This window comes from Bufo bufo, chromosome 2 (genome assembly GCF_905171765.1).
Source record: "Bufo bufo chromosome 2, aBufBuf1.1, whole genome shotgun sequence".
Classification (NCBI taxonomy): Eukaryota; Metazoa; Chordata; class Amphibia; order Anura; family Bufonidae; genus Bufo; species Bufo bufo.
Window position 1 is genome coordinate 547,421,672 of NC_053390.1, and position 12,362 is coordinate 547,434,033.

General features: G+C 42.8%; 1 protein-coding gene across 1 annotated transcript in view; it reads right to left on the reverse strand.

Annotated features, from left to right (window-relative positions):
- The window catches only part of UBA6 (ubiquitin like modifier activating enzyme 6), an 89,446-nt gene that overhangs the window by 75,229 nt on the left and 1,855 nt on the right, over window positions 1-12,362 (reverse strand). Inside the window, exons 2-8 of the mRNA XM_040418051.1 lie at window positions 11,633-11,696; window positions 11,179-11,273; window positions 8,487-8,515; window positions 8,285-8,379; window positions 8,002-8,113; window positions 7,096-7,176; window positions 6,889-7,011 (exon numbers count right to left, since the gene is read on the reverse strand). Coding sequence (XP_040273985.1) covers window positions 6,889-7,011; window positions 7,096-7,176; window positions 8,002-8,113; window positions 8,285-8,379; window positions 8,487-8,515; window positions 11,179-11,273; window positions 11,633-11,673 — 576 coding nt within the window. The 5' untranslated portion in view covers window positions 11,674-11,696. The remainder of the gene's footprint in view (window positions 1-6,888; window positions 7,012-7,095; window positions 7,177-8,001; window positions 8,114-8,284; window positions 8,380-8,486; window positions 8,516-11,178; window positions 11,274-11,632; window positions 11,697-12,362) is intronic.

Below are 12,362 nucleotides of genomic sequence, written 5' to 3' on the forward strand. Positions count from 1 at the left end.
TAGGGGCTCAATACCAGAAAAGAACTGATCAGTTTTATCCCCATGCATTCTGAATGGAGAGCATTCCGTTCAGGATGCATCAGGATGTCTTCAGTTCAGTCTTTTTGACTTTTCAGGACAGAGAAAATACCGCAGCATGCTGCGGTTTTATCTCCGTCTAAAATTCCGGAACACTTGCCAAAATGTCGGATCCTGCATTTTTTCCCATTGAAATACATTAATGCCAGATCCGGTGACGGAACTGCCTGCCGGAATCCTCTGCCGTAAGTGTGAAAGTACCCTTACACCACAAAAAGCGTAATACCAAGCGATCAAAAAGTCATAGCCACCCCAAAATAGTACCAATCAAACCGTCATCTCATTCCACAAAAAATGAGCCCTTACATAAGACAGTCGAAAAAAAAAAAAAAAAAAAAAAAGGCTTTCAGAATATGGAGACATCAAAAAACCTTTTTTTTTAAAAAAATGCTTTATTATGTAAAACTGAAACAAACAAACAAAAAAGGTAGTCATATTTGGTATTGTCGCATCTGTAACAACCTGCTCTATAGAAATACCACATAATCTAACCTGTCAGATGAACATTGTAAATAACAAAAAATAAAACCAGTGCCAAAACAGCTATTATTTTGCTAACTTTCCTCACAAAAAGTGAAATATAGTGCAACCAAAAATCATGTGTACCCTAAAATAATACCAACAAAACTGCCACCTTATCCTGTAGTTTCCAAAATGGGGTCACTTTCTTGGAGTTTCTACTCTAGGAGTGCATCTGGGGGTCTTTAAATGTGACATGGCAACTTAAAATTATCCCAGTGAAATCTGCCCTCCAAAAACCACATGACGCCCCTTCTGCGCCCTGCCGTGTTCTCGTACAGCAGTTTATGATCACAAATGGGGTGCTTCTGTAAACTACAGAATCAGGGTAATAAATATTGAGTTTTCTTTGGCTGTTAACCCTTACTTTGGTAACTGAAAAAAAATAGATAAAAAATGGAAAATCTGCTAAAAAAGTGAAATTCTGAAATTTCATCTACATTTTCCATTAACCTCTTAAGGACACATGACGTACCGGTACGTCATGATGTCCTGGTACTTAAGGACACATGACGTACCGGTACGTCATGTGTTGTTCCGATCACTGCCGCCCGGCCGGCAGTGATCGGAACCCGGTGCCTGCTCAAATCATTGAGCAGGCACCTAGGATAATTGCGCGGGGGGGTCCCGTGACCCCCCCATGTCGGCGATCGCGGCAAACCGCAGGTCAATTCGGACCTGCGGTTTGCTGCGATTTCTGCAGTTTCTGGTCCCCGCGGTCCCTGACCGCGGGGATCAGAAACTTTATATGCCTAAAAAAAGTTTTATTCACCCCCCCTGCACCCCCGAATGATTTTTATGGTGGCGGGAGGTGCAGGGGGAGGGTTGCGGGCGGTGCGGGAGGCGGGCGGTGCGGCAGGCGGGATCGCGATCCCCCGCCCGCCTCCCCTTGAAAATTCATTGGTGTTCAGTGGGTATACCAGGGTGCCAGCACATTGCTGGCACCCTGGTATAAACGGCTGACATCTGCGATGCGATATCAGCCGTTTAACCCTTTCCATACAGCGGTCCGTACGGACCGCTGTATGGAAAAGGTTAACAGCGTAGGGAGCTCCCTCCCTCTCCCATCGGGGGGCTGCTGTGCCTTTGCAGCCCCCCGATGGAGAGGGAGAGAGCCCCCAGACAGCCCCCCGAGAGATCCCCTCCTTACCCTTCCCCGTCTGCGAAGTTCTGAGCAGACGGGGAAGGTTCCCATGGCAACAGGACGCCTCTCAGGCGTCCTGCTGTCCATGGTGCTGAACAGATCTGTGCTGAAAGGCATAGATCTGTTCAGTGTAAGTAAAATACAGTGCAGTACAATATATATTGTTCTGTACTGTACTATACAGACATCAGACCCACTGGATCTTCAAGAACCAAGTGGGTCTGGGTCCAAAAAAAGTGAATAAAAGTGAAAAAAAAAGTAAAAATCAAAAAACACATTTATCACTGATAAAAAATGAAAAAAATAAAATTCCCTACACATGTTTGGTATCGCCGCGTCCGTAACGACCTGATCTATAAAACGGTCATGTTACTTTACCCGAACGGTGAACACCATAAAAATAAAAAATAAAAAACTATGATGAAATTGAAATTTTGCCCACCTTACTTCCCAAAAAAGGTAATAAAAGTGATCAAAAAAGTCGCATGTACGCCAAAATTGTAACAATCAAACCGTCATCTCATCCCGCAAAAATCATACCCTACCCAAGATAATCGCCCAAAAACTGAAAAAACTATGGCTCTTAGACTATGGAGACACTAAAACATCATTTTTTTTGTTTCAAAAATGAAATCATTGTGTAAAACTTACATAAATAAAAAAAAAGTATACATATTAGGTATCGCCGCGTCCGCATCGCCCGGCTCTATAAAAATATCACATGATCTAACCCCTCAGATGACCACCGTAAAAAAATAAAAATAAAAACGGTGTAAAAAAAGCCATTTTTTGTCATCTTACGTCACAAAAAGTGTAATAGCAAGCAATCAAAAAGTCATATGCACCCCAAAATAGATGCCAATCAAACCGTCATCTCATCCCGCAAAAAATGAGACCCTACTTAAGATAATCGCCCAAAAACTGAAAAAACTATGGCTCTTAGACTATGGAGACACTAAAACATTATTTTGGTTTTAAAAATGAAATCATTGTGTAAAACTTACATAAATAAAAAAAATTGTATACATATTAGGTATCGCCGCGTCCGTGACAACCTGCTCTATAAAATTACCACATGATCTAACCTGTCAGATGAATGTTGTAAATAACAAAAAAAAAAACGGTGCCAAAAAAGCTATTTCTTGTTACCTTGCCGCACAAAAAGTGTAATATAGAGCAACCAAAAATCATATGTACCCTAAACTAGTACCAACAAAACTGCCACCCTATCCCGTAGTTTCTAAAATGGGGTCACTTTTTTGGAGTTTCTACTCTAGGGGTGCATCAGGGGGGCTTCAAATGGGACATGGTGTAAAAAAAAAACAGTCCAGCAAAACCTGCCTTCCAAAAACCATATGGTGTTCCTTTCCTTCTGCGCCCTGCCGTGTGCCCGTACAGCGGTTTACGACCACATATGGGGTGTTTCTGTAAACTACAGAATTAGGGCCATAAATAATGAGTTTTGTTTGGCTGTTAACCCTTGCTTTGTAACTGGAAAAAAAATATTAAAATGGAAAATCTGCCAAAAAAGTGAAATTTTGAAATTGTATCTCTATTTTCCATTAAATCTTGTGCAACACCTAAAGGGTTAACAAAGTTTGTAAAATCAGTTTTGAATACCTTGAGGGGTGTAGTTTCTTAGATTGGGTCACTTTTATGGAGTTTATAATCTAGGGGTGCATCAGGGGGGCTTCAAATGGGACATGGTGCCAAAAAAACAGTCCAGCAAAATCAGCCCTCCAAAAACCAAACGGCGCACCTTTCACTCTACGCCCCGCTGTGTGCCCGTACAGTAGTTTACGGCCACATATTGGGTGTTTCTGTAAACAGCAGAGTCAGGGCAATAAAGATACAGTCTTGTTTGGCTGTTAACCCTTGCTTTGTTAGTGGAAAAAATGGGTTAAAATGGAAAATTAGGCAAAAAAATGAAATTCTCAAATTTCATCGCCATTTGCCAATAACTCTTGTGCAACACCTAAAGAGTTAACGACGTATGTAAAATCAGTTTTGAATACCTTGAGGGGTGTAGTTTCTTAGATGGGGTCACTTTTAGGGAGTTTCTCCTCTAGGGGTGCATCAGGGGGCTTCAAATGGGACATGGTGTAAATAAACCGGTCCATAAAAATCAGCCTTCCAAAAACCATACCGCGCACCTTTCCCTCTACGCCCCGCTGTGTGGCCGTACAGTAGTTTACGGCCACATATTGGGTGTTTCTGTAAACGGCAGAGTCAGGGCAATAAAGATACAGTCTTGTTTGGCTGTTAACCCTTGGTTTGTTAGTGGAAAAAATGGGTTAAAATGAAAAATTAGACAAAAAAATGAAATTCTCAAATTTCCTCCCCATTTGCCAATAACTCTTGTGCAACACCTAAAGGGTTAACAACGTATGCAAAATCAGTTTTGAATACCTTGAGGGGTGTAGTTTCTTAGATGGGGTCATTTTTGGGTGGTTTCTATAATGTAAGCCTCGCAAAGTGACTTGAGACCTGAACTGGTCCCTAAAAATTGAGTTTTTGTAAATTTCTGAAAAATTTCAAGATTTGCTTCTAAACTTCTAAGCCTTATAACATCCGCAAAAAATAAAATATCATTCCCAAAACAATTCAAACATGAAGTAGACATATGGGGAATGTAAAGTCATCACAATTTTTGGGGGTATTACTATGTATTACAGAAGTAGAGAAACTGAAACTTTGAAATTTGCAAATTTTTCCAAATTTTTTGTTAAATTAGGTATTTTTTGGTGCAAAAAAAATTATTTTTTTGACTCCATTTTACCAGTGTCATGAAGTACAATATGTGACGAAAAAACAATCTCAGAACGGCCTGGATAAGTCAAAGCGTTTTAAAGTTATCAGCACTTAAAGGGACTCTGGTCAGAATTTAAAAAAATGGCCTGGTCCTAAGGTGTAAAAAGGCTGTGTCCTTAAGGGGTTAAGGCCCCTTTCACACGAGCGAGTTTTCCGCGCGGGTGCAATGCGTGACATGAACGCATAGCACCCGCACTGAATCCTGACCCATTCATTTCAATGGGTCTGTGTACATGAGCGTTGTTTTTCACGCATCAGTTCTGCGTTGCGTGAAAATCGCAGTATGTTCTATATTCTGCGTTTTTCACGCAGCCCTGGCCCCATAGAAGTGAATGGGGCTGCGTGAAAAACGCATTGCATCCGCAAGCAAGTGCGGGTTCGATGCGTTTTTCACTGATGGTTGCTAAGAGATGTTTGTAAACCTTCAGTTTTTATCACGCGCGTGAAAAACGCATCAAAACACATTGCACCCGCGCGGAAAAAACTGAACAACTGAACGCAATCGCAGACAAAACTGACTGAACTTGCTTGCAAAATAGTGCGAGTTTCACTGAACGCACTCTGAACACATCCGGACCTAATCCGTCACGCTCGTGTGAAAGAGGCCTTAGGCTGGGTTCACACTTGAGCGCATTTTATATGCGCGTTTAACGCGCGTTTTTGACGCGCGTTTTTTGCAATAGTAAACGCGCGTTTGACGCGCGTTTGTGTGATTGACTGCAATGTCCTATGGCCACAAACGCGCGTCAAAACGCCCCAAAGAAGCTCAAGTACTTGTTTGAGCGTAGGGCGTTTTTCAGCGCGTTCTAACGCGCTGTAAAACGCTCAAGTGAGAACCAGGGCCATAGGGAAGCATTGGTTTTCATGTGTTGAGCGTTTTACAGCGCGTTTGAACGCGCTGTAAAACGCTCAAGTGTGAACCCAGCCTAATTGTTGTGGAACAGCTAAAGGGTTAACAAAGTTTGTAAAATCAGTTTTGAATACCTTGAGGGGTTTAGTTTCTAGGGGCCATTTATGGGTGGTTTCCACTATGTAGGCCTCACAAAGTGACTTCAGACCTGAACTGGTCCTTAACAAGTGGGTTTTGGAAATTTTCTGAAAAATTTCAAGATTTGGTTCTAAACTTCTAAGCCTTCTAACGTCCCCAAAAAATAAAATGGCGTTCACAAAATGATCCAAACATGAAGTAGACATATGGGAAATGTAAAGTAAAAACTATGAGGTATCACTATCTGTTTTAAAAGTAGAGAAATAGAAATTTGGAAAGTTGCAAATTTTTCCAATTTTTTGGTAAATTTGGGATTAAAAAATATATAAAAATGAAATATATTGATTGGAATTTACCACTATCATGAAATACGATGTGTCACGAGAAAACAATCTCTGAATGGCTTGTATAAGTAAAAGCGTTCCAAAGTTATTACCACATCAACTTGTAGGATGACAGGCCGAACTGGATGGACAAATGTCTTTTTTCGGCCTTATGTACTATGTTACTATGTTACATAAAGTGACACGTCAGATTTCCAAAAAATGGCCTGGTCCTTAAAGGGGTTGTCTCATCTCAGACAATGGGGGCATATCGCTAGGATATACCCCCATTGTCTGATAGGTGCGGGTCCCACCTCTGAGACCCGCACCTATATCAAGAACGGAGCCCCGCAAGTGAAGGAGGGAGCATTGCGCAGCCGCCCTCCATTCATTTCGATGGGGCCACCGAAAATAGCCGAGCGCTCAGCCCAATAGAAATGAACGGGAGCCTGGGCTGCGCATGCGCGGTATGCTTCAATTCACTTCTATGGGAGCAGCGCTTGGTGGTGGACCCTGGGAAATCTGGGGTCCTCCAGCCACAGCTCTCCCCGCTCCGTTCTCGTTATAGGTGCAAAATGGCAAGGTCCTGAAGGGGGTTAATGGAGCACAATAGCGGAAATGAATAATAAACTTGTGCGCATTATTAGGTTGCAGCATTTTCTACATGTACATACACCAAACAGCAAAGAACAAAGGAGTTTATTTCCTTACAATTTTGTCTGGTGGGCGGTTGAGGGGTTGGGATTGCCCAAAAGGAGCAGGGTAACAATTAGGTCTCCCACTGCAGCCAGGGCAGAGAGATGGGGGCTCCTGAGGCAGAACAGAAGTAGGGGGAATGGAGGATCTCCTTGGACACAGAAGATGTCTTTATATATTTCTCATGATACCATTGCAATATGAAGTAAGCAAGAGAAGAAGGCACTGGTTTAATGCCTTTACTACTACTATTAATAATAACAATATTATTATAATTATCCAGGCATTTAGTAAACTTTAACCCAGAAGAACTGAAAAAATGCACTTACCTGGGTTATATTTGAAATAAAGCTCTCCCTTGGCTCTTCCCCCGTGGTGTCTAGGACTTGAAATTCATCTCCAAAGTCACAAAACACATAGGAGCACACACCATAACAATCTGAGCAGATGAACTGTAATACAATAAAGAGACTGCTTATGGTACCGATGCCTGAACAAAGAGCAGAGCCATTACTATAGTCAGCTGTATACATTACCTTTATGGGGGGATGTTGGTCATGACAGAAGTTATTGACCCGTTTCTTCAGGGAAAGCCTTGCTTCAGTTAGTATTACGCACTAAAGAGAGAACAGTACATATAATCAGTACATTTGGATCAGATCTATTTAAGAATTTGGTAACGAGTGGAGAATATGAATGCAAAAAATAATAATTCTACAAACACCTTTTTAATACCCCAGCCATGGTGGCACCCCCCAGTCTGATTACTTGCCCTGGAATGATGATGTGCGTACATGAGCATACGACCCCAGAAGACAATCACTGGCCTCAGCAGGCTCATGCTGTACATGCAGGCATGTGATTGGCTGCAGTGGTCATGTGCGCATGTACAAGTCACTGCTGCAGGGAAGATCTTCATAGACTGGGAAGGCAGTGGATGGAGCAGGTGAATATCATGTTTTGCTCTTTGCCTTGTTTTGTAAACCCTGGAGGGTGGAGTTCTTCAAATTAATTATTATTTCCATTGGTGCAGTTATTTTCCACAAATATAAAATAAATAAAACGAATGACATTAGCCTAAAGGGATTTCGCAGGACTTAAATACTGATGATAGCTCATCAATATCTGATCGCTGATCACTTGTTTGAAGGGGGCACAGTTCTGGGACAAGACTTGTGGCTTTTTCATAGTACACCAAGCACGGCGCCATATATTGTATAGTGGCGATGCTTGGTATTGCAGAAGAACCGCATTCACTTGAGAGTTGCACAAAAACCATGTGACCAATGGACGTGACATTACAGGCATAGCAAGAGAGCACTGCGTTTGGCCTTCCAAAAGCTGATTGACGGGGGTGTTGGGAGTCGGACCACCACCAATCAGATACTGATGATCTATCCTTAAGATAGGCTATCATGATGCAAGTCCTGAAAAACACCAACCTGGTACTGCTTCAGGAATGAAAGATCCGATGACTCATCCAGTGGAGTCGTTGATGAGATGACTTGGACATAAGGGTTGAGCTCTGCGATGTGGTGAAGGCATGTTTCAGCTCTGCAGTGCATTAGAACAAATCATTCAGAAAGGAATTCCACATGGTGTTCATGGGGTTAATAATGACACAAACCCAAAACAGAGACATTTTGCCTCATGATAGTGTTCCTTCTACACATACAAATCATACTCTACTGGGACATTATGCAGGACTTTACACAAAGCACATACCTATTTTTTTTATTTCGGACATCATCTTCCCTGATAAAGAAATTAGTCCCAAGGTCCCAGGTTTCACAATTTCTTGTGTCATGGATTGTCAGTGCCTAATGGATAAAATGCAATACCCGATATTATAGGTCACAAGCTCAAGAAAAGAATACAACATAAAAAAGATAAGAAAGTATAAAAAAACTGAAATTTGTGCTTTTACCTTTATTCCAGCTAAAACAATATTCTTGGCTAGAATGCAAAGAAAACGATATGTCAGAAACAGCCATACAAGTTACAACGGTCTAGGTGCAGCTTTATTGCATCTAAAATTAACAGAATTACACCATTTTGCAAAGGCAAGATACAACGCGTGAGTAGTACCAGGTATACCAGCAGCTGCTGGATGTACGGGAAGTCGAGTATTCCCCATGGGATCCATCCATGTGATGATGTGTTAGGCTGGGTTCACACGGGCGTTGCGGGAAAATGTGCGGGTGCGTTGCGGGAACACCCGCGTTTTTTCCGCGCGAGTGCAAAACATTGTAATGCGTTTTGCACTCGCGTGAGAAAAATCGAGCATGGTTGGTACCCAAACCCGAACTTCTTCACAGAAGTTCGGACTTGGGATCGGTGTTCTGTAGATTGTATTATTTCCCCTTATAACAGTTATAACGGAAAATAATAGCATTCTGAATACAGAATGCATAGTAAACTAGCGCTGGAGGGGTTCAATTTTTTGAAATCTTTTTTTAACTCACCTTAGTCCACTTGATCGTGTAGCCCGGCATCTCCTTCTGTCTCCTTTGCTGAACAGGACCTGTGGTGAGCATTAATTACAGGTAAAGGACCTGTGGTGACGTCACTCCGGTCATCACATGATCCATCACCATGGTAAAAGATCATGTGACGTACCATGTGATGACCGGAGTGACGTCACCAAAGGTCCTTGACCTGTAATGAATGCTCACCACAGGTCCTGTTCAGCAAAGGAGACAGAAGGAGATGCCGGGCTACGCGATCAAGTGGACTAAGGTGAGTTAAATTATTATTTGTTTTTTTAACCCCTCCAGCGCTAGTTTACTATGCATTCTGTATTCAGAATGCTATTATTTTCCCTTATAACTATGTTATAAGGGAAATTAATAATGATCGGGTCTCCATCCCGATCGTCTCCTAGCAACCGTGCGTGAAAATCGCACCGCATCCGCACTTGCTTGGGGATGCTTGTGATTCTCACGCAACCCCATTCACTTCTATGGGGCCTGCGTTGCGTGAAAAACGCAGAATATAGAGCATGCTGCGATTTTCACGCAACGCACAAGTGATGCGGGAAAATCACCGCTCATCTGAACAGCCCCATTGAAATGAATGGGTCGGGATTCAGTGCGGGTGCAATACGTTCACCTACCGCATTGCACCCGCGCGGAAATCTCGCCCGTGTGAACGCAGCCTTAAAGGGGCTGTGTAGGAACATGTGCTACAAGGGCTTGTTCTGCTGATAGCTATCTCTCCTGGCCCCCACCATAAACATGCCTGTGTGGCTGAGCATGCATGTGTCCTGAAACAGGAGAAAGAAGAAAGCCCGTGCCAGGCACCTTTGGCAGTGGCTTATCTCTCCGAGAACACAACAGACCAATCCTTCTCTCCCTCCCCATCAGCCGCTACTGGCAAAGCAGTGGTTGAGGTGTCCTCATCAAACATGGAGTCAGTCTGCAATCCATGCAATGCCTGGACCCCTTTAGTGTAAAGGCGTCCATACACCTTCAACAGCTGCCAGCCGAATGCTCCTGAATACTGGACACTTCTGGTGAGATACGCCAAAGAGAGTGGATTTTGCTCTGAAGGACCCAGGTATTATGGCTGAAGCCAAATCGTAGCTGCACTAGAAACACCAAACATAGACCTATAAAGACCCACTGACACGTTCACCAATAGATGGGACAATATTACATTGAGGGGATGGGCTTCCAATTGCACTGACTGAGGCTGATTAATACGTTTTCTGGCACTTTTTTCCACGAAGGGCACAGCCACATGGTGTTCTTTTTGTAAAAAAAATATTTAAAAAATCGTCTGACTTGTGCAATATTTATCATTTTTAGGTGTTTGTGGCCAATATATTGTGCATGCACATCTGGTATTGTTTTAATGCCATTTTCTTGCGCGTCTTGTATGTTTTTCAAAGTGCTTTATAGAGGAAGTGACTTTACGGGGGAGGATTACATACTTTCCTATATGAAAATGTAATTCTTCTGTAATCCTCCCCCGTAAAGTCACTTCCTCTATAAAGCACTTTGAAAAACATACATTGGTACAAAAATAAAAATAATATATATATATATATATATATATATATATACACACACATGCACACACACTCTGGGGGGTTAAAGGGGTTGTCCTACCATATATATTGATGAACTATCATCAGTATCTTATCAGTGGGGGTCTGATACCCAGGACCCCTGCCGATCAGCTGTTCGAAGAGGAGGCGGTGTTCCATGCAAGGTGCCGCCTCCTGGACATTAAACTACGCCTCCTGGACATTAAACATTAAACTCCTGTGGAGTGGTGGGGTAGTGTAATTTCAAGTACTCGTTCCATTCAAGTGATTGGAGCTAATACTTGTAATTACACTCACTTCCGAGATGACGGGCAGTGTAATGAACAGCATGGAGCGCTGCCTACTCTTCAAACAGCTGATCGGCGGGTGTGCCGGGTTTCAGACCTCCACCGATCAGATATTGATGACCTATCCTGACGATAGGACATCAATAGCAATGGCAGGACAACCCCTTTAATACCAGGAGCCTGGGAAAACCTCTTTAAGCATAGGATGACTTCATTACAAAACTGCATATTTGGTGAATACATGTCCTGAAACATAAGGAAAGGGCATTGGTTGCACTTACCGATTTCAACACCAAGTCCACCCATGCCACTTAGGAAAACATGGGACTGAGCCATTTTCTGCATAGCTGTATCACCCAGGACATACCTTTGCCGGCTATAAAAATTGTAAAAGGTGTGAACAATTTAAAAAAATAAACTAAATATCAGCACTTTAAACATATATTCAGGTAGCCCCAAACCATTAGCATCAGGGCAAAGAAAAAGGGGGTGCTCGACATGAGCCGCTTTGACCATCCCGGGTATGAAGCAGAAACTAGAGTGGTAAAGTTTGTGCCAGCTTCAGCATATATGCCAGGAAGAGCCCCCGTTGTAAACACTGATGATGGGAGTGGGCACATCACTGCTCCTGCCTGTGCCCACTCCGCTAAGGCGTGGCATAGCACATTGCACCACCCTGTGATTAGTGATATTTCGGTTGGTCTGCTCTACTTCTAGTAGTAGCCCATTACTCACCTGTAAAGACCATCATCAATTTCCATGGAGTCGGCAGCCATTGTGAAGACTGATCTTAAGGGTCCTAGAGAATATCAGAAATAAGAAGCGTCATAGCATGCCACATGCCAAAAATGTACAACTGTAGTGATTTAGCACCTTAATGTAATGAGACCGATATGATGGGCTCACTGTTCAGTCATTTGGTCCATTAGAGCAGATGTCAGGGATGGTGGCTGCAGAGAACATGCCCATACAGCATCTAGGGATGGGCAATACATGAATAACACTGCAACTCCCTGGATGATTGATTTAACTATCAAGCCACAGCTAGAGGCTTCAAGGGCATCTGTCAGTAGATTTGTATCTATGACACTGGCTGACCTGTTACATGTGCACTTGGCAGCTGAAGGCATCTGTGTTGGTCCCATGTTCAAATGTGCCCGCATTGCTGAGAAAAATTATGTATTAATATATGCAAATAAGCCTTTAAGAGCAATGGGGGCGGTGCCGTTACTCCTAGAGGCTTCACGTTCTCTGCAACTGCTGCACCCTCTGCACTTTGATTGACAGGGTCGTTAGTAATCACATTACCCTGCCTGGTCCTGTCAATCAAAGTACAGAGGACACAGCAGTTGCAGAGAGAGCAGAGCCTCTAGGTGTAACGACAACGCCCCTGTTGCTCCTGAAAGCTCATTTGTATATAATAAAACATCATTTTTCTCAGCAATACAGGCACATAAGAACATGG